This window comes from Panthera onca, chromosome X, assembly GCF_046562875.1.
Source record: "Panthera onca isolate mPanOnc1 chromosome X, mPanOnc1 haplotype 2, whole genome shotgun sequence".
Lineage (NCBI taxonomy): Eukaryota > Metazoa > Chordata > Mammalia > Carnivora > Felidae > Panthera > Panthera onca.
This window is the reverse complement of record NC_138357.1, coordinates 13,003,479-13,022,636: the sequence shown is the minus strand read 5'-3', so window position 1 is coordinate 13,022,636 and position 19,158 is coordinate 13,003,479. Positions and strand designations below refer to the sequence as shown.

Sequence of the window (19,158 nt, the reverse complement as noted above, 5' to 3'; positions counted from 1 at the left end):
AATGAGGACTATTTTGTGAAGAAATCGAAAAATCCATCCTGAGATCCATACAGGACCTCAAGGGGCCCTGGATAGCCAAAACAATCTTGAAAAAGAAGACGGTTGGAGGAGGTCTCGTATTTTGTGATTTCAAGACATACTACAAAGCTACAGTAATCAAAACAGGGTAGTACAGGTATAGAGACAGACATATAGGCCAAGAGAATAGAAGAGAGTGCAGAAATAAACCCTCATGTATATGGTCAAATGATCTTCAAGGGGCACCTGGCTGGCTCAGTCAGAAGAGCATGCAACTCTTGATCTTGGAGTTGTGGATTTGATCCCCACACTGGGTACAGAGGTTACTTGAAAATAAAATCTTAAAAAAAAAAAAAAAATCTGCAAGAAAGATGCCAAGGCCTCTCAATGAGGAAAAGACAGTCTTTTCAACAAAGGGCACTGGAAAAACTGGATGTCCACATGCAAAAGAATGAAATTGGATCCTTCCCTTACACCATATACAAAAGCCAATGTAAACTGGATCAAAACCCTAAATGTAAGACCTGAAACGATAAAAATCCTAGAAGAAAACAGGGGAAAAGCTTCATGACCCACTGGATTTGGTAATTACTTCTTAGATATATCGCTAAAAAGCACAAGAAACAAAAGCCAAAAGACAACGGGGGTATCAAGTTTAAAAACTTCTATGCCTCAAAGGAAACAATCAACAAAGTAAAAAGGCAATCTATGGAATAAAAGAACGTATTTGGAAACCACGTACGGGATAAAGGGTTAGTATCTAGAATACATAAAGAACTGCTACAACCGAACAACAAAAACCCAAATAACTCAATAAAAAATTGGCAAACCACTTGGAATAGACATTTCTCCAGTGATATACAAATGGCCGAAAGCATGTGAAAAGATGCTTCACTTGACTCATCATCTGAGAAATGCAAATCTAAACCACAATGAACTATCACCACACGCCAATGAAAATGGCTGGCTCCTATAACAAAACAGCGTTGGCTAGGAAGGGGAGAAGTTGGAATCCTTCAGCTACTATGGAAAACTGTTCAGAGGTGCCTCAAAAAATTAAACATGAAACCACCATATGATCCAGCAATTCTATTTGTTTCTTTCTTCTACTTAAAATCATCATCTGGAAGAGATATTTGCACACCTTTGTTAACAGCCACGTTATTCACAATAGTCAAAAGGTGGAAGCGACCCAAATATCCATCAGTGGATGGATGGATGGGTGAACAAAGTGTGGTATATAGAGAGAGCCTTAAAAAAGAAGTCCTATCACATGCTACGACATGGATGAACCTCGGGGACATTAGGCAAAGTGAAATTAGCCAATCACAAAAAGAAAAATACAGGATGACTCCATTTATAAAAGGCATCTAAAGTAGTTGAATTCATAAAACAGGAAGTAGAATGGTGGTTGCCAGGGGCTTGGGGGGAGAGAAGAGTGAGGGGAACGGAAGAGTCGCTGTTTAATGGGCACAGAGTTTCAGTTTTGCAAGATGAAAAAGTTCTGTAGACCAGTTGCAAAACAACGTGATTATACTTAACACGACTGAACTACACACTTAAAAAAATCTTTAGGATGTTAAATTTTATGTTATGTGCTTTTCACCACAATTCAAAATTCTCTTTGAAGGGGCGTCTGGCTGGCCTAGTTGGAAGAACATGCGACTACTGATTTCGGGGTTGTGAGTTCAAGCCTCGCGTTGGGTGTAGAGATTATAAATAAACAAACAAACAAACTTAAGAATAATTTCTCTTTAAAAAAAAAGAAGTGAGGAAGGCTGTGGGAAAGTTCAGCAGTTTCTCAAAAAAGTTATACACAGAATTACCATATAACAAAGCAATTCTATTCCTAGGTATATACCCAAGAGAATTGAAAACATATGCCCACACAAAAGCATATACAAAAATGTTCAACACAGCATTATTCACAATAACCAAAAAGTGTAAATAATCCAAACGTCCATCACCTGATCAATGGATAAAACAAAATGTGGTACATCCATTCGATGGACTATCACTGAGCCATAAAAAAGAATGAAGTAGTAGGCAACCCATAAGAGGGTCTTAAATACAGGGAACAAACTGAGAGTTGATGGGAGAGGGGAAAACGGGTGATGGGCACTGAGGAGGGCACTTGTTGGGACGAGCACTGGGTGTTGTAGGTTAGTGATGAATCACGGGAATCTACTCTGGAAGCCAAGACTACAACCGCCTGTTAGGTAACTTGGGAATATTTTTTTAAAAAAAGAAAAAAGAGGGGTGACTGGGTGGCTCAGTCGGTTGAGCGTCCGACTTCAGCTCAGGTCACGATCTCGCGGTCCGTGAGTTCGAGCCCCGCGTCGGGCTCTGGGCTGATGGCTCAGAGCCTGGAGCCTGCTTCCGATTCTGTGTCTCCCTCTCTCTCTGCCCCTCCCCCGTTCATGCTCTGTCTCTCTCTGTCCCAAAAATAAATAAACGTAAAAAAAAAGAAAAAAGAATGAAGTACTGATACAGGCTACAACATGGATTTAAAAGCCTTGAGAACATCACGCTAAAGGAGAGAAGTCAATCACAAAAGAGCAAATACTGTGAGTCCATTTACGTGAAATGTCCAGAAAAGGCAAATCCCCGGTGATGATTAAGTAAATGCGAGGGTTGCCGGGGCCTGCAGGGAGAGACTGGGACTAAGCACTAATAGGTACGTGGTTTCTTGTTGGGGTGATAAAAATGTTCTGAAATTAGACTGTAGTAATGGTTGTGCCAAATAGTTAATATACTAAAAACCATTTAATGATGAATCACTCAATCCCATACTTGAAACTAATATTACACTCTATGTTAACTACCTGGGATTTAAATAATAACGTGAAGGGAAAAAAAAAACCCACACAAAAAAAAACCCACTTAAGTGTACACTTTAAAATGGTGAATTTTTGGGGCGCCCGGGTGGCTTAGTCGGTTAAGCGGCCGACTTCAGCTCAGGTCACGATCTCACGGTCTGTGAGTCCAAGAGTTCGAGCCCCGCGTCGGGCTCTGGGCTGATGGCTCAGAGCCTGGAGCCTGCTTCCGATTCTGTGTCTCCCTCTCTCTCTGCCCCTCCCCCGTTCGTGCTCTGTCTCTCTCTGTCTCAAAAATAAATAAACGTTAAAAAAAAAAAAAAAAATTTTAAAATGGTGAATTTTTGGCTATGGGAATAATCTCTCAATTTTTATTTACTTATTTATTTTAAAAAAAATTTTTTTGTTAACATTTATTTATTTTTGAGTCAGAAAGAGAGCACGAGCAGGGGAGGTGCAGAGAGAGGGAGACACAGAATCAGAAGCAGGCTCCAGGCTCTGAGCTGTCAGCACAGAGCCCGATGTGGGGCTCGAACCCACGAACCGTGAGATCATGACCCGAGCCGAAGTCAGTCGCCCAACCGACTGAGCCACCCAGGCGCTCCTATAATACCTCAATGTCTAAAAGTGAACACGAACAACAACAAAAAAAGTGCAGAAGAGTACAAGCTGATACTGGTCAGATTTTTATCCAGAGGACACAGGAAAGTCACTGCAGGCTTTCCGACACGCATCTGTGAAAGAGCCGTCTGGTGCCGCGTGGAGAATACACTGGAGAGGGCAGGGGTGGATGAGATCATCTATTGCAACGGTCCAGGCAAGTGACAGCGGCAGCCTGGACCTGAATGGCAGCAGAGGTGGACGTGCGGAGAAGTGGACAGACTTCAGAGTCCTCTGAGAAACAGAATTCTGGATTCGCTGCTAGATGTGGGAGATCCAGGGAAAGGCGGATCAAGGATGACCGCCAGGTTTCTCCCGAGAGCGAATGGACCGGGGATGAGGCCATTTGCTGAAAGGGGGAAGACCGGAGGAAGAACAAATACGAAAGAGGAGAGATGCTGACGACTTGGGCTAGCGTGGCAGTCGTGACGGTAAAAAGAAAAGCGGCATCGACATCCGGGGGTGAGGCGTGCCTGGGTCGCTCGGTCGGTCAAGCATCCGACTCCCGATTTTGGCTCAGGTCACGATCGCAGTTTGTGAGATCGAGCCCTGCACCCGGCTCTGCACTCGCTGGTGGCACGGTGCCTGCTGGGGACTGTCTCTCTCCCTCTCTCTCTGCTCCTCTCCAGCTCGTGCTCTTTCTCTCTCAAATAAGCAGACATTAAAACAAACAAACAAACAAACAAAACCCAAAACATCACGTAGTGATACACTGGTTGTGAGGAGATAAGATGTAATTCATGTTCTGATTAAGGCATGACGATATAGTCAAGATTGAAGGTCTATCAAGAGTCATGTTGTCTAGTGGCAGTGAAATAGAAGTGTTACCGTAAGGAATGTACTTCTGGACCAAGGCCTGATCCCCAGCTTTTTAAATACAGTCATACCTCGGAAATATTGCAGGGTCGGTGCCAGACAACTACAATAAAGTGAATAGCACAATAAAGTGAGTCACGTGAATTTTTTGGTTTCCTAGTGAATATAAAAGTTATGTTTACTGGGGCGCCTGGCTGGCCCAGTCAGTACAGCGTATGACTCTTGATCTCAGAGTTGTGAGTTCACGCCCCGCGTTGGGTACACAGATTACTTCAAAATAAAAATCTTTTTAAAAAGTTATGTTTACAAAATACTGCAGTCTGTTATGTGTGCAATAGCACTGTCTAAAAAAAATAACGCATCTACCCTCGTTTTAAAATTTTACTGCTAAAAACCCTTATTGCGAAAAAAACCGCTAACCATCGTTTCAGCCTTCAGCCAGTCATAATCACTTCACAGATCACCATAACAAATATAAAAATAATGAAAAAGTTTGAAATATTGTGAGAATTACCAAACTGTGACACAGAGACACAAAATGGGCAAATGCTGTTGGAAAAGCGGTGCTGATAGACCTGCTCAACACAGGGTTGCAACAAACATTTGTTAAAACACACACACACACAAACACACACACACACACATACACACACCCCGGTATCTGGAAAGCACAGTAAAATGAAGCACAAGAAAACAAGGTATGCCTATATACGACCACCAGTACTCAAGATAAAAACTACCTACTGCAATGTCTCCACATAGGAAGTTTCTGAAAGTGTGCACCCACGATGTAAGCAAGACAAATAACCAATTATATACTATACGAAGCAGTGTCTTGAAGCATTACCCCAAATACTTCCATCCCAGCTCCTACCTTATTGTTCCTGCACCAGATCAGAAGACGGATGACCACCGTCATTGGAGTCATGGATTTCAGAAGAGTCTACAGGAAGATTCCTAGAGCTACTGCTCTGACAACCGAAAGCTGCCTGATGTCCAGTTTTAGGTTTCCCTTTTTTAAAGTTTAAATTTCAGCACAGCAAACATAAGGCATTAAAAACCCAGGTTTCGGTCTTTCTCCAGCATTTGGAGCTGGAACCTGTGCCTTCTGCACTGGCTGGCTCGGCTGCTCCAGGTACCATGAGCAGTAACTTGGCCCAACTGCTCCGATGATTGCCTCTTCCTGTAATGAGGTTGCCCGTCCCTAAAGTCCCATGAACTTCAATCCTTTGGGTCCCTTACCACCCAGTTCACATGCCACCTCCTCTATAAATCCCTCCTCCAGCCACAGCAGCCAGAGTGAAATTCAGCGCTCTCCTCCGAAAGTCGGCTGCACTTACTGTGTGTGCCTCTTAAAAAGGACAGCACTGATGAATGACCAAATGCCTCGTAAGGAGGCTGGTCTCGTAAGCCGTCTTCTAACAGACTGCAAACTCCCGGAGGGCAGGGCTTGTGCCTCACATACTTCTACAGCACAAGTAGGGTAGGAGGGTTCAAAGGAAGCCTGTGATTCACAGCAACATTTTCAGAAAAGAAGCCGAAGTAAATTGTGCACTATACCATAGACACCTTAATCCATATTATTGCAAACTACGTTAATTGTGAAGCTTAAAGAACATTCCCACTGCTTCCGCAACAGGTGTAGCTTACATAATCTGCTCTACCCAGCTGTTACTTATTTGTGACAGTTCCCTCCTAGCTTCTGCTCCCTGTTGATCTGTAGGATTACTACATTTTTCAGTAGGAGTTCCTGATTTATTCTTTGCCCAAATCATAAAAGAATTATTAATTTTCTTTTTTGATAACGGCAAAAAAAGACTGAAACTTAACAATGACCAGAGATATCCCTGGGGTTTTTCAGGACTGTAAAACTCAAAAAACACCCCTGCAATAAAACAATATTTATACATATTGCCATAAAATCCATTCATCAACCCAAGAATGTTACTCTTTTGTTTTCTTTTGGCATTTTTTCCTGTATGGTCATTCTTGACTAAATACTCTTCAGTATGCCTGCACTTTGGAATTGTTACCACCCCCCCCAGCCTCCCAGCTGCCCATGAGCTAACAGCTGGCCATGTACAGAATGCGATGAAGTCATGATGCAAATGAATGTGGAGACTATGGGTAAGTGAATGGGACGAGGAGGGGAGTGGGTAGTAACAAAAATCCAAAAGTCGGGAAAAACTGAAAATCCACGAACTCGGAGATGCTCCAGAGAGGAAACCAGCAAGTGTTGACGCTAAACTGGCAGAAACATCAATACTTCCTGGCTCCCCCACTGGGCGCATCAATTTACCAGCGGCAGGCGGCTCTTCTGCTGCAAGTGACAAAAAGTGGATGCGACCAACAGCGTGAAAAAGAATGACCCATAATCCAGGAACATGGCTGTGTGCAGCAGAGAAAAGGTGGTAGCGACGGCCGGAGTCTCAGATGGTCTCAATTCTGCTGCTGATTAGCTTAATGGCCGTGGGCAAGTCATTTGCCTTCACTGAAAACTACCAGCATTTCGTAACATAAATGTGTAGCAGAGTTACCATTGCACGCCCGTGTGACCACAGTGCGGAGAGGACTGCTGGAAGCCGTGCCTGGTTTCCTCCAGACTTGGCCCCATGCACCTTTTTCCTCTGCTGACTTTGCTTTGTATCCTTTTGCTCTAATAAATCAGAGCTGTGAGCACAACTATATGCAAAGTCCTGTGAGTTCTGCCAGTAAACCATCAAACCTGGGAGTGGTTTTGGGGACCTCTGACACAATTGGTACAGTGTGGAATCGTGCACCAAACATTTTTCCAACAACCTTGTGAAATAGGTATTATTACGTTCATTCTATAGATGAGGAAAAGTCAAGTTCAGACAGGTGAACAGAGAGAATGTACACATTTCAGTGTTTATGACATGAGTGCTCTTACATTTTAGTGAATTTCAGAACCATCTGGAGTGCTTGCTAAAAATGCAGTTTTGTAGGACCTGAGACTCGGATTCAATAGGCTTGAGTCCTAGGAATCCATTTATAATAAGTAGCCCAGATGATTCTTTTTATGTTTATTTATTTTTGAGAGAGAGAGAGAGAGAGAGAGAGAGAGAGAGAAAGAGACAGAGCGCGTGGGGGAGGGGCCGAGAGAGAGGGAGACACAGAATCCGAAGCAGGCTCCGGGCTCTGAGCCGTCAGCACACAGCCCGATGCGGGGCTCGAACTCAAGGACTGTGAGATCGATCATGACCTGAGCGGAAGTCGGAGGCTTAACGGACTGAGCCGCCCAGGTGCCCGAGTAGCCCAGATGATTCTGATGCAAGGAGTCCAAAGACTACACCTTGATAAACATTTTGAGGTATATGAAGCACGGTGCCCAATTTCCCAAGCTGGGCAGTAAAGGGCGGAACTAAGACTCACACCCACCCTTTTAACAAGGCTGAGGCTCTTTTCACAGCAAAACTGCTTCCAAATTCCTCAAACTCTACAGTTCCTCTGGTGTGCTCTGCCTTCTCGCTACAGGTATCCATCCAACTAATGGCAATGAGGTGCAAACAGGAAAGTATCTTCCATTCCCAGCACCAAATACTAAGTGAGATCCTGAGTTCAAGTAATGCACGTGTACCAGGGAACGGCAAGAGATCTACAGCTCTTGGAGGGTTAACACTACAGCTTTGTTTTTCAAAAAAAGATTTGATGTGCTGGTGGCAACAGAAAATATAAGCTTGTGAACGGCATTTAACAAAAAGGATATAAATTTACTCATAATTTTAGAAGCTGAGGACAGTACAGAATTTTAGTTGTTTATGTATGGCCAAGGAAGGGGAAGGTGCTAAACATAATCTTTTGAATGAAGAAAAGAGCCTCATGTAAACGCTCAAGTTTTTCTGATTACTCTTCAAGCAGGTAGGAGAGTGTTACTTTTTTCTGATCATTTTCACCTGTCATTACAGAGGCAAGGCTGTGTCTGCAGTTCAAAACAATTCAGCCAGTATTTATTGAGCATCTACTGTTTACTTGATGCTATGCTAGCTGCAAGATCATTATCAAGAAAACGGTTTTGATTTTTCCAGGATTTTTGATTTTACTTGGCGAAGAAGAGACGAGAAAAATACAGCCACCGTAATACTTTAAGACAACATATAATAAAGGAGCCTACAAAAACAAATATCTGCTTGAACAGGATGGGCCTCGCTAATCCTTCTATAGTCTATTAAAGATGGGGCAAAAATCAATGACAATCTGTACTTCAGAAATACCGATGAACCTCCTAAATGTGGATGCCCGTGGTCCAACATTATCTATAAACCAGATAATCAAGAAGTCAGCCAAAGCAGCAATCCATCCATACACTGTGGTAATTGAGGGGCTGTCTGCCAATGTGCTGGCATAGGGCACCCCACACCCATACCTGCAGTGCTGAGTGCTCATTCGTCACTAAACTGCAGTGGTTTAACAGATGCTGCAGTCATGCTAATGTTTGTTTTACAATCACCACTGATCCACCCTTACGCCAAGCCAAGAAGGTGAAGTGTTAAGTGAACAGAAGTAAACTTGAAAACAGCACCTGATTCACTTGTGGAAGCCCAGAAACTGCCTCCACTCAGAAAATTCCTCTCCATCTCCAAAAGTCCACATCCAAAAGATTAATCTAGATAAAGCACTACAGATGTACAGGAAACCCTTCTCCCTAACGGAAAAAAATAGTATTTTTATTTTGTGTCCCATGCTTTCACCCTCTTTGGGGAGAGCTGACAGTCCATGTTAGACAAGCAATCAGCCTTGATGATTTTTCCCACAAACCAGTATACGAATTGACTCATTGCCTAGTTCTCTGCGTATCACTCGGACGCGGGGAATTTAGTTATGGCTCTTCCAGGGGGGCCACTGGCCACCCTTTACCTCCCAGAATCCACTGCCCAGCTGGTGGTTCACTGGTAGCCTGGGTGAGGAAAGCAGCTCATTTTCAATATGAAAATGGCCAGCTTCCCCTACCCAAATCTCACCTCTGCTCAAAGTCCATTAAGAGCACTGGAAACCATCTGATATGTAGGTACTCAATATCACCTACTCAAGGGTTGAATTAGGAGCCGTCGTCAACAGGAACAGTAAACCTTTACAGAAGGTATTTAGACGACTTTCAGAATTTTATGTTGTTTAATCAACAATAATAATAATAATAAAAAGACCAGGGGAAAAAAAGCACAAAATTTGTTTTCAGGCTATTTAATAAATCATAGCAAATAAATAAACAGTATTTATTTCAAGTCATAGTGAATCATCCCCAAATAGGTTTCCCACCTTACACAGAATCAGACTAGCATCTATTTGCAAAAGAGCAGTTTGCCATGCATAGGTCATACTGAAGGGTCGAATGCAACAAATTCCTTTCTGTCTGAAATCTAAACCACCAGAAAATAACTGCAATTGTACCCTCTATTTATGGTGGAAAGACAAATAAAAGCATACAACAGTAACTTATTCGTGAGAAGCAAGTTTTGTGGCATGTCGCAACTGTGTTAGAGATAGGGCAGTCACCTCGTCCTCTGTTATCTATAGCTCACCCATGTGTGCACAGGGTCTATCATAGTGCCCTACACATAGTAGGTGCTCAGTGAGTATCTGTTGAATGAAATAACGCTCTGCAAGATCATAGATGACATAATCATCTAAGAAAGATTATACTATGGTCTGCATAGTTTAGGCATTTGATGTATTTATACAAATACTTAGAAAATTGGTAATCAGTATATGGTATACCCCAAAGTGTGGGCTCTGATCACTCAATTCCAATGGGGGGGGGGGGGGTCCTCCACACCAACAAGCAATTCTCAGATTGTCTTACAATTCAACTCAATTCTGGCAGTATCTACCCAGAGGTAACATCCGGTCGCCCCACTTAAGGGCTCGGTCCTCTAAGACTTGCCCACACTTCCCCCTACTTCCGATGCCAACCTCAAGTCCACATTATCATCTGTGCTTCTGACCAACCAAGTGCAAACTGGAGGTTCCAAGGAGGCTCACCTTGGGTCTCGGGACACCAGGCACAAGTCCACAACTTGATCCTCAGGTTCTGTTAATTTGCTAGAGCCACTCACAGGACCCGGAGAAACCGCTGACTTACTAGATTTGTGGGACATTATAAAAGCCCGTAACTCAGGAAGAGCCGGAGGGAAGAGAAGCACAGGGCAAGGTCTGCGGGAAAGGGTGCAGAGTTTCCATGTCTTCTCCAGCTGAGCCACTGTCCCCATGCTCACTTACTCGGAAGGTCTCCAAACCCTGTCCTTTTGGGTTTTTACGGAGGCTTCTTTACAGAGGCAGGACTACATTAACCCATTGGCCAGTGGTGATAGAACTCTTCAGACCCTCTTCCCTCCCCTCTTGAGAGTGGGACTGAACGCTCCGACCCTCTAATCACAAGGTTGGATCCCCTGGCAACCGGCCCCCTACCCGAGGTGCTTTCCAGAAGTTGCCTCATTAACATAACAAAAGATACCTTTGATTGCTTTCCTCACAGGAAATTCCAAGGATTTTAGGAGCTCGTTGCCAGAAACTTTAATCACTCTTCACAAGGAGGAATTTGCTATAAATATCACTGTCTATAAGTTATTATTTATGCAAAACACATAAAAACTGTTCATTCAAAAAATATTTATCAAACACCTACTATGCACCTGGCACACTGCCAACTGTTCCTCCCCCCCCCCCCCCCCCCCCACCCCACCCCCAGGAGCTTTTGGGTTAAGGCAGCCTTTCTCCTTTGGGATTCCTCATCTCCAAATGCATGCAAAAGAGATAATTTATTACACACAATGGATGCCCTAGGGCTTGAGGGCTTAATTCTTAAAAAACTGATCCAGGGTGCCAAACAAGTTAAAAGGAAATTATTGTAAGATTAAAAAGGTTGCTTTTAGTAAGGTCAAATTCAACCGTTAAACCCAGCTGTGTATGGGTTGGGGGGGGGGGGGGGGAGGAAGGATAGGTGAAATGGGTGAAGGGGATTAAGAATACCCTTATCTTGATGAGCACTGAGTAATGTCTAGAAGAGTTGAATCACTATATTGTACACCTGAAACTAATATAACACTGTATGTTAACTACACTGGAATTAAAAACAACCCAGCCTTGTAGGAACTACCTGGTAGGGGCCAAGATGTACAGACTACTTGTAAGGCTGGTGTGAATGCAAAAATACTGCAACACACATTATTTGGGTAAATTTCTAAACATAATAAAATGAACTCATCACTATTTTCCGTGCTCAGTAATGTCAGGCCAAGGTTGTTAGCAAAGTGAAACGGGGGAAGAAAAGCTTAGTACTCTGATAATTCAAGAAGGAAACCGAGAACTTTCTCGCTAAAAAAAAAAAAAGAAAAAGAAGGAGGAGAAGAAAACCAGCAATTACCTGAATTATTTTATTAATTGATTAAATGCTTCCAATATTGCCTGACTAGCCTGGCCTTGCCTTGGACTCAAAATAATAAGTTAGCTACCGATGTCATTAATTATTTTCAATACTTTTGGTCTTTGATTTTTCATTCTACCTTATTCAGTCTAATTTCTTCCCAGTCCTGGGCCTCTTTGACTGATTCGACGACATTTTCTGTGTGATATATTACTATATGCTGCATGCTTCCTGGAACCAGAGCAGTTTGAGAGCTTCTGGAATCAGAGACAAATTTTTTCCAGTATTTCACACTCACAATTTAAGCTTTCATTTATCAATGACCTAGAAATTCAGGCCTGTTTAATATTGCTCTGACAAGCTAAATTGACAGCGTCTACTTGGCCAACCTCCCTGGATCTACTTCATCAAGCAATGTCTTATTTTGAATCTTGAACATGAAATAATATCAAAAAAGTGGTGGCGGGGGGCACCTGGCTGGCTCTCTCGCGAAGGACACGGCTCTTGATCTTGGTTGGGGTTGTGAGTTTAAGCCCCATGTTGGGTGTGGAGATTACTTAAAAATAAAATATTTAAAAAAGGGGCGGGGGGGGGGAATTCTTGTTGTTTGGACTGTCATTAGACCTTTAAACCCGTGTGAAAATGCTATGGTAATCACTCGGAATTTATGAAGGACAGAAGGATAACATAAAAGTCCCTGACCCCTAAATATCAACTAGTCCAGACTTCCAACTGAACATACCATTAAAGGAAATAAACTGTATAGACAAAGCTAGTAATCTTTTATTTATCGTATTTCTGGAAAATGGAGATGTCGCACTGGGAACAGGTGGTGCTTTTATTATACTCAGACATCCAACTCTTAGATCTCTGAAGTCACCCCCTACATGCCTAAACCCTCAAATCCTACACCAAATCCACCAATTTCTTTCTACCTCAAAACTGTCAAAAGGAAAGTCATAATTCATCAGAAAAAAATAAGTCGATTATTAATGGCAAGGAAGTCAAGGCCATGTCTTTAAGAAATACAATGAAGTACGATTTCCTTTAGCTTGAAACTAGAGAACCTGGGGAAATAAATGGCATTTTTAAGACGATTCAGCAAAGAGTGCTGAGCCACAGAAGATGATGCTACGCCCAAGAAACATTCACTCCCCGTGTCAAGTTGAAAATGGAAAGCCCAGCCGCGACACGTATCTAATTTTCAGTGACCAACAACTACAATCAACACCACTGTAATTTATGTCCTATTCAAAGCCAATTTTAGATACGTATAGGTACACACAAAAAATACCACTTGATTTTTAAAGGAATTCAGAGCCCCACCTCTGAAATACAAAAGCGATCCTAAGACAGAACACAACTTGCACTATACCTACGATGCTGTGCAAGTCTTCAAGTCCAACCTAAATCTTTAACTGTAGCCTTCTAGTGATTTAAATGGGAGTGCTCTTCAAATAATCTCTACCAGGCAAAAGATGAGGACGGCAGACTCACTGATCTAGGGAGGACAAAATTTGCCCCCTCAATTCTGAAGTCATTCTTTAGTAAGGAGTATTCAGCAGCATATTTCACATTCGGTCCAATGGCTTGCAGATGAATTCCTTGCCCTAGGCCTAAGGCTCAGGTACAACTCCTGAGAACCTTCCAGCTTATTGCACTGGTACAAATTCCCGAGACTTACCATAGTCATGGTTGCGCAGGAAAATGCGAGCAGTCGGGTTATTTCAGGCGAACAGTGAGGTCAAAGCTCATTTCAGTGTGAGCGAACGTAAGTGATTCTCTGCAGAGATCTTGGTCGGGGATGCAAAGTACTAGCCTCAAACCTGCAGGCTGGCACTGCACGACTGCTGCGAATTCTACTGCATGCCCTAGCTTCCTGGGCCAGCACTGCTTAATTACCAGACTCCCATACAATGCAGATCGTTCACTCTGAGCACCAGAAAAGCAAAGGGGGCTTTCCGACCACGTACGGTTTCAAATGGTCAAATCCTGTAACAAACGGGGCACGTCGACATCTCAATTTTAAGCTAATGAATTTATTATGAGCCAGGGTCCGGTTGTTTTCCACCAGACAAGTGCCATGTGAAAAGATTACCCTTTCCCAAAGATCACAATTAGCTCTCTGTCACCTTTCCCTTTTTGGCGGCCCCAAACAACACTCCAAGATCACGGGAATCTATGTGAAATAGAACTATGAAGTACAATGCTTTTTGTACCTTCTCGGGCTCAATGTGAGAGACCAATTTTAGCCTCTTGCTTTAGCAAAGCATCCAGCACAAGCCGATTCCTATAGATTTCAAGATCTTTGGTATGTACAACCTCTCCTGCTCTGTGCCACAGGTAATCTGATCCAATTTCAAAAGACATGTTTCTGGATGAGGTAAACGTTTCAAAAACAGTAATACAGCACTGCTGTGATAATATCCTCAAAAGGGAGCCGCGATTCTTTCTTTTAGCCAGGGTACATTTGTGAAACTTTCAAACGCAGAAAAACGAGAGCAAATCCATCCGACGCCTGAGAACTGTTAGCAATGCTTTGATTTGCAATAATCACATGAAAAGGGCCGAATCGACAAGTTCTCCAAACACCTATTTCCGTGGGTTAGGGTGGGAGCGCACAGCACCGAACCATTTTTCTCAACGACTGAAAAACCAACATCTACAGAGAAGCCCTTTCTTTCACATCGTTGGCAGAAATAAAATCCTATTCCCGCCACCTCATCTTGCAATTAAGGAAGTTGCTACAAATAGCAGCATAGAAGTCAATGGTCCCTGCTTTGCTCCGTGCTGAATGTACTCTCCAGGAGTAAACAGGTTACTCAGAAAAGTCAGCAGCCAGAAATCGCTCCCCCCTAATGCCAAAGTCCCACGGAAACGCAGTTCCCTTTTCTGGGGATCGGCGAGGGCTAAACGTGGACGGTGGAGTCCAGCCGGAGCCTGCCTTCGCTCACCGGCTCGGGATCTGGGGCGTTCAGGGCGCGGCGAGGCTCCAGACCCGGCGCCCGTGAGCGGCGGAGCAGCCTCCTGGCGGCTCCACATCCACCCAGCCCACCCTGACAATCGCCTTCGCTTTCATTACACCCTCAAGGTGAGCGGCTTAGGCTGGGGCTCCAAAGTTCGCCCGGCCTCTGGTCAGCAGCACCCCCACCCCCACCCCCGCCTCCGCGCCCGGCCGATCCCCGGGCAAGGCTGAGTCCTGCCCTCGCCTCCAGCTCCCGGGTCTTTTTTGGGGACACAGTGACAGGTCTGGGTTTACCTCCATGTGCTCGTGGCAGAGGAAACAAAAGAAAGCAACCTCCCTGATAATCAAACGCCATCTTCGACTAATTGGCAAACCGAGGGGCCCCTGGACCGGTCCCCCCGCCGATCCCCCCGCCATCCGGCCCGAGGGCGGCCCCCCGTCGGAGACAGAGTTTGCAACAGCCCCGGGAAGCTCCGGTCCAACGGTCCAGGGGGGAGGGGGACTCCGGGAGCCCTACCTGCCTCCCCACCCCGGCCGCCCGGGCAACGCGGTTCAGTTAAAATCTAAAAGGGGGTGGCGGCGGCGCCTCCCAGAGATGCAATTCCCCCCCCTCAGAAAATTGTTCCGAGGGACCCGGCGCAGGGCGGGCGAGCAAGCAAACCGCACGCGGGGAGCCGCAGCGAGTGTACTTACAAAACGATTAAAGCTCCGGCGGAACATCGCGACGAAGGCTGCCGGGCGCCGAGCTGGGCTCTACCGGGCTGTCTGGGAAGGCGCCGTCCACAAAACACACTGCGGCGTGGGCCGGCGGCGTGAAGCGGACGGCGAGGCGGGCAGCCCCACCACCGCCTGCCCTCCTAGGCTCTCCGCGCTTCCCCCCGCCCCGCCGCCCGCGCCCTCGCGCCCGCGGCCCCCCGCCCCCGCCCCGCCTCGCTCACGGCCCGCGCCCGGCCCGCCCGTCCCGGGGGCGGCGGCCCCGCCGCTCGCCCTGCTCTGGCCCCGGCCCCGCCGCTCCCGCAGCAGCCCGCCGAGAAGGCGAGCCCGGCGCGCGGGGGAGGGACGGCGGAGGAGCGCTAGGCTCCTCCCGCGGGGAGGGGGGCGCCCCGATCTCTCCGCCCGCGCCGGGCTCGGCACCCCGCTGTCTGCACTCTTGCCCGGCGCCGCGCCACCGCCCGCCCTCCCCGCCGGCCTCGGCGGCCAGCCCGCGTGCTTCCGCGCCACTCGGGGCACGGGGGACCCTCCCGGGGCTCCACACTACTCCCCTGCCCCGGCCCTAACTCGTCCGCGGCGCCGCTTCGCTCGCAGCCCCTCCTCGGTCCGCGGCAGCCGCTCCGCCCAGCGCTTTCGTCCCGCACCCGGGCTGGGGAACCACCGCGCAGTCCGCCGGCCCGCCCCGAGCACGCGAGGCAGCCTGGCTCCCCGCTTCGCGGCGGGGAGGAGCCGGGCTCGCAGCGAGGAGTGGGGACAGGCAGGGCACCGTGGAGACCCCGGGCGGGCGGGGCAGGGCGGGGGGGGGGGGATTAGTTATGAAAACCGCCCCCTCCTCATCTGCAAAGGCGCGGGTCTCCCCACTACCCTCGCTTCGCTCCGCTCCCACCTACGCGGCTTTCCCTCCTCCAGTTCTTTTCTCGCGTCCTGCCTCCCCACCTAAGCCGTCTTACTTCCACTTTCTCTATGAGGTTGTAAAGTCAGGCTTTGTGTCGCTGCTGCTGCGCAGCGGGGCGGGATTTCCCTGCCACCCCCCCACCCCAAGCCCCTCCCCCTGGCCCCCTCCTCGGCGCGTCTCCCAGAGCATCCTGGGAGTTGTAGTCCAACCGTGCCCCCTTTCAGCCTCGTACTGCGGGCCGGGAGCTCCCCCACTCGCCCGGACGGGGTTTGCCCAGAGGGTTGAAAGAGGAAGCGGCTAAGATCGCTGGGCGGAACCGCGGTTCTCGGCACCGGCAGGATGAGGGGGCCAGGAGCGCCCGGTAGATTGCCCCCGCGGTGAAAAACGTGAGAAGGATAAATGAGGCAAAGCCCCGAATGCTGGGAGCCTTCCCTAGGACGGAAAATCTATGCTCCAGGAAACCCTCTACACCCTCGACTCCTAGTTTAGAACTGGGATTTGTGAAACTTGAAACATTCAGTATAAAATCTGAACCTAGAATTGCCACGAGACCGGGCATCCCAACCCCCACCTACCCCTCCCCCACCCCCCCACCCCCCGTCTGCACCGCCCTTTTGGCTTGCCCCGAGGCTGATGGAGAAGAAATTTCAGATTCCTCTGCGAAAGTAGAGGAAATGAGTGGAGGTTGAGAAACATTGACGGAGCCTCCTGCCGCGCCACATTCTCCTGCCAGTGTAGAGCTGGGGACCGGGTCCAGCTACACCGCCGGCCTCCCCCGAGGTCGTGAAGGGCCTTTGCTACTGGGCACGGCCGCTTCTCCTTTTCCCCTCTGGGGTTCAGACTCATTTTAACAAATCTCCCCTGGGCATTTTCTTTGTACCAGGCACCGTGCGAGGGGCTGGACACGGCGGCTTCTGGAAAGACCTTCCCGACAGGGCGGTCGCGATCCAGTCGGGGGATAGCGACATGGAAAACCCCCCTTAGAAAGTGATGGCTGCTAGACGTCAGGCGCCAAGAGCTAATGCATCTGAAAGGGGGCTGGGGAAGCTTTCCCGAAGGCCTTGGAGATTGAACTGGACCTTGAAATGTGGGAAGGTTTCAGAGGAAGGGACGGAACGAGCCCAGTGGGCAGAGTCCAGGCGGAGGGAGAGGTCGGCGAGAGGGCGCAGGACAAGCTAAGAAAAAGAACAGGCCCTGGGGGCAGACGCCCAGGATGTGTGGGTGGGGCGGCCCAAACAACACCACAACCCAAAAGGATCTTCAGAAACACCCCTTGAAGTTTGAACTTGATTCTGTGAGCAATGAGTAGCCCATCCTCCATGAAGTGCAAATGCAGGAGAATTAAGGTATGTTCCCAAACTGTCCTAATCGCCGAGAAGGAAAACGGTATGTTTCCAATTCTTTCCTCATTATGGTGTCTTCTGTTTGTTCACGCTTGAGGCTATATCTAACGATTTTTAAGATTTATGTTAAACGTATATTAATCAGATATTAAGATATTTTATTGGCAACGTGGATCTAAGGTTTTGCTATTTCAAAGATTTATTTTCTTTTTCTTTTTCTTTTAATTTTTAAAAATGTTTTATTTATTTTTGAGAGAGAGAGAAGGAGAGCATGAAAAGGGAAGGGGCAGAGAGGGAGGGAAACAATCCAAAGCAGGCTGCAGGCTCTGAGCTGTCAGCACAGGACCCCACGCGGGGCTCGAACTCAGTAACTGTGAGATCATGACCTGAGCCGATGTCAGACACTTAACAGATTGAGCCACCCAGGCGCCCCTCAAAGATTTGTTTTCAAGTAGATTTTATTTTCTGGCAACTAATATGATTTAACTCACTAATTATATGTTGAACACCTACTATGTGGCAGGCACTGTTCTAGACACTGGAATTTGGAGGTGGAAGAGGTTATTATCATTTGTTCTGGGAATAAGTCTAGAATTCTTATCAATAAAATACATCCTAAGCAGTGAAATAGGGAATAGAAAATGAATTTAGATGTTTGGCGATGCAAATACGTACTAGTAAGTAATAAGTAATATCTTTCTGTATACAATCTTGTTGAACAAATGGGAAAAAATGTACTTGTAGATTCAAACAGATCAACTTTTAATACAAGATTTTTCCTTTTTTAAAGTTGTCTCTACACCCAACGTGGGGTGTGAACTCACAGTGCCGAAATCAAGAGTCACATGCTGTGCTGACTGAGCCAACCAGGTACCCCTAGATCTCTCGGGGTTTTTTTTGTTTGAGGGGGGGAGTTTAAGTTGATCTGTTTGAGGGGCACCTGGTTGGCTCAATCGGAAGAGCTTGTGACTTGATCTCAGCATTGTGAGTTCACACCCCACGTTGGGTGTAAGAGATCACTTAAAAAAAGGGAAAAAAATTTAAATTAGATACAATTAGAGAACTAGACACCATTTCGTGGTATCCTCTCACACACCGTTGTGTATCATCTCACATGCCATTATTGCCATGGTGTCCAGCTTAAGAGCAAGGCATTTAGGAGCCCCCAGGATATAGCAGTATTGTGGGTCAAATTTTCATTTGTTATTGCAATTTTGCGATCTCGGTGTCCTAGCTATTTCATCACGGCACCTGTACTCACGAGTCCGGACTCATTTGCTTGACTGTAACAATGCAGTCAATCCACACAAATCAAAATACGCTCAGCAAAACACGAAATCTATGCAAGGTAATTTTTTTCCGTATCCAAACCCAACCTGAAATTGGAGTTAGTCTCCCAAGCGCCGTTTAGAATTACTTTTCTTTGTGAGCTTCTTTAAGGCAAGAAGAAATTATTTTTCTTCTTTTCAGTAGCTCTTCACAGTTCCCAAAGAAAACCTAGGTGTCGAGGAAAGCTGTTGTCAATGACTATGAAAAGCAAACCATCAGCCAGCATT

The 19,158-nt window shown here is 46.5% G+C and overlaps 1 protein-coding gene across 12 annotated transcripts in view; it reads right to left on the bottom strand.

The window, feature by feature from the left end:
- The window catches only part of ATP11C (ATPase phospholipid transporting 11C (ATP11C blood group)), a 171,185-nt gene extending 154,912 nt beyond the window's left edge, over positions 1–16,273 (bottom strand). For 10 of the 12 annotated variants that reach the window (XM_081794231.1, XM_081794228.1, XM_081794230.1 and 7 more), the window contains exon 1: positions 15,347–16,248. In XM_081794231.1, the coding sequence (XP_081650357.1) occupies positions 15,347–15,373 (27 nt within the window). In that variant the 5' untranslated portion in view covers positions 15,374–16,248. The other 2 variants (XM_081794226.1, XM_081794229.1) reach the window with 2 other exon arrangements.
- Between the last annotated feature and the right edge of the window lie 2,885 nt (positions 16,274–19,158).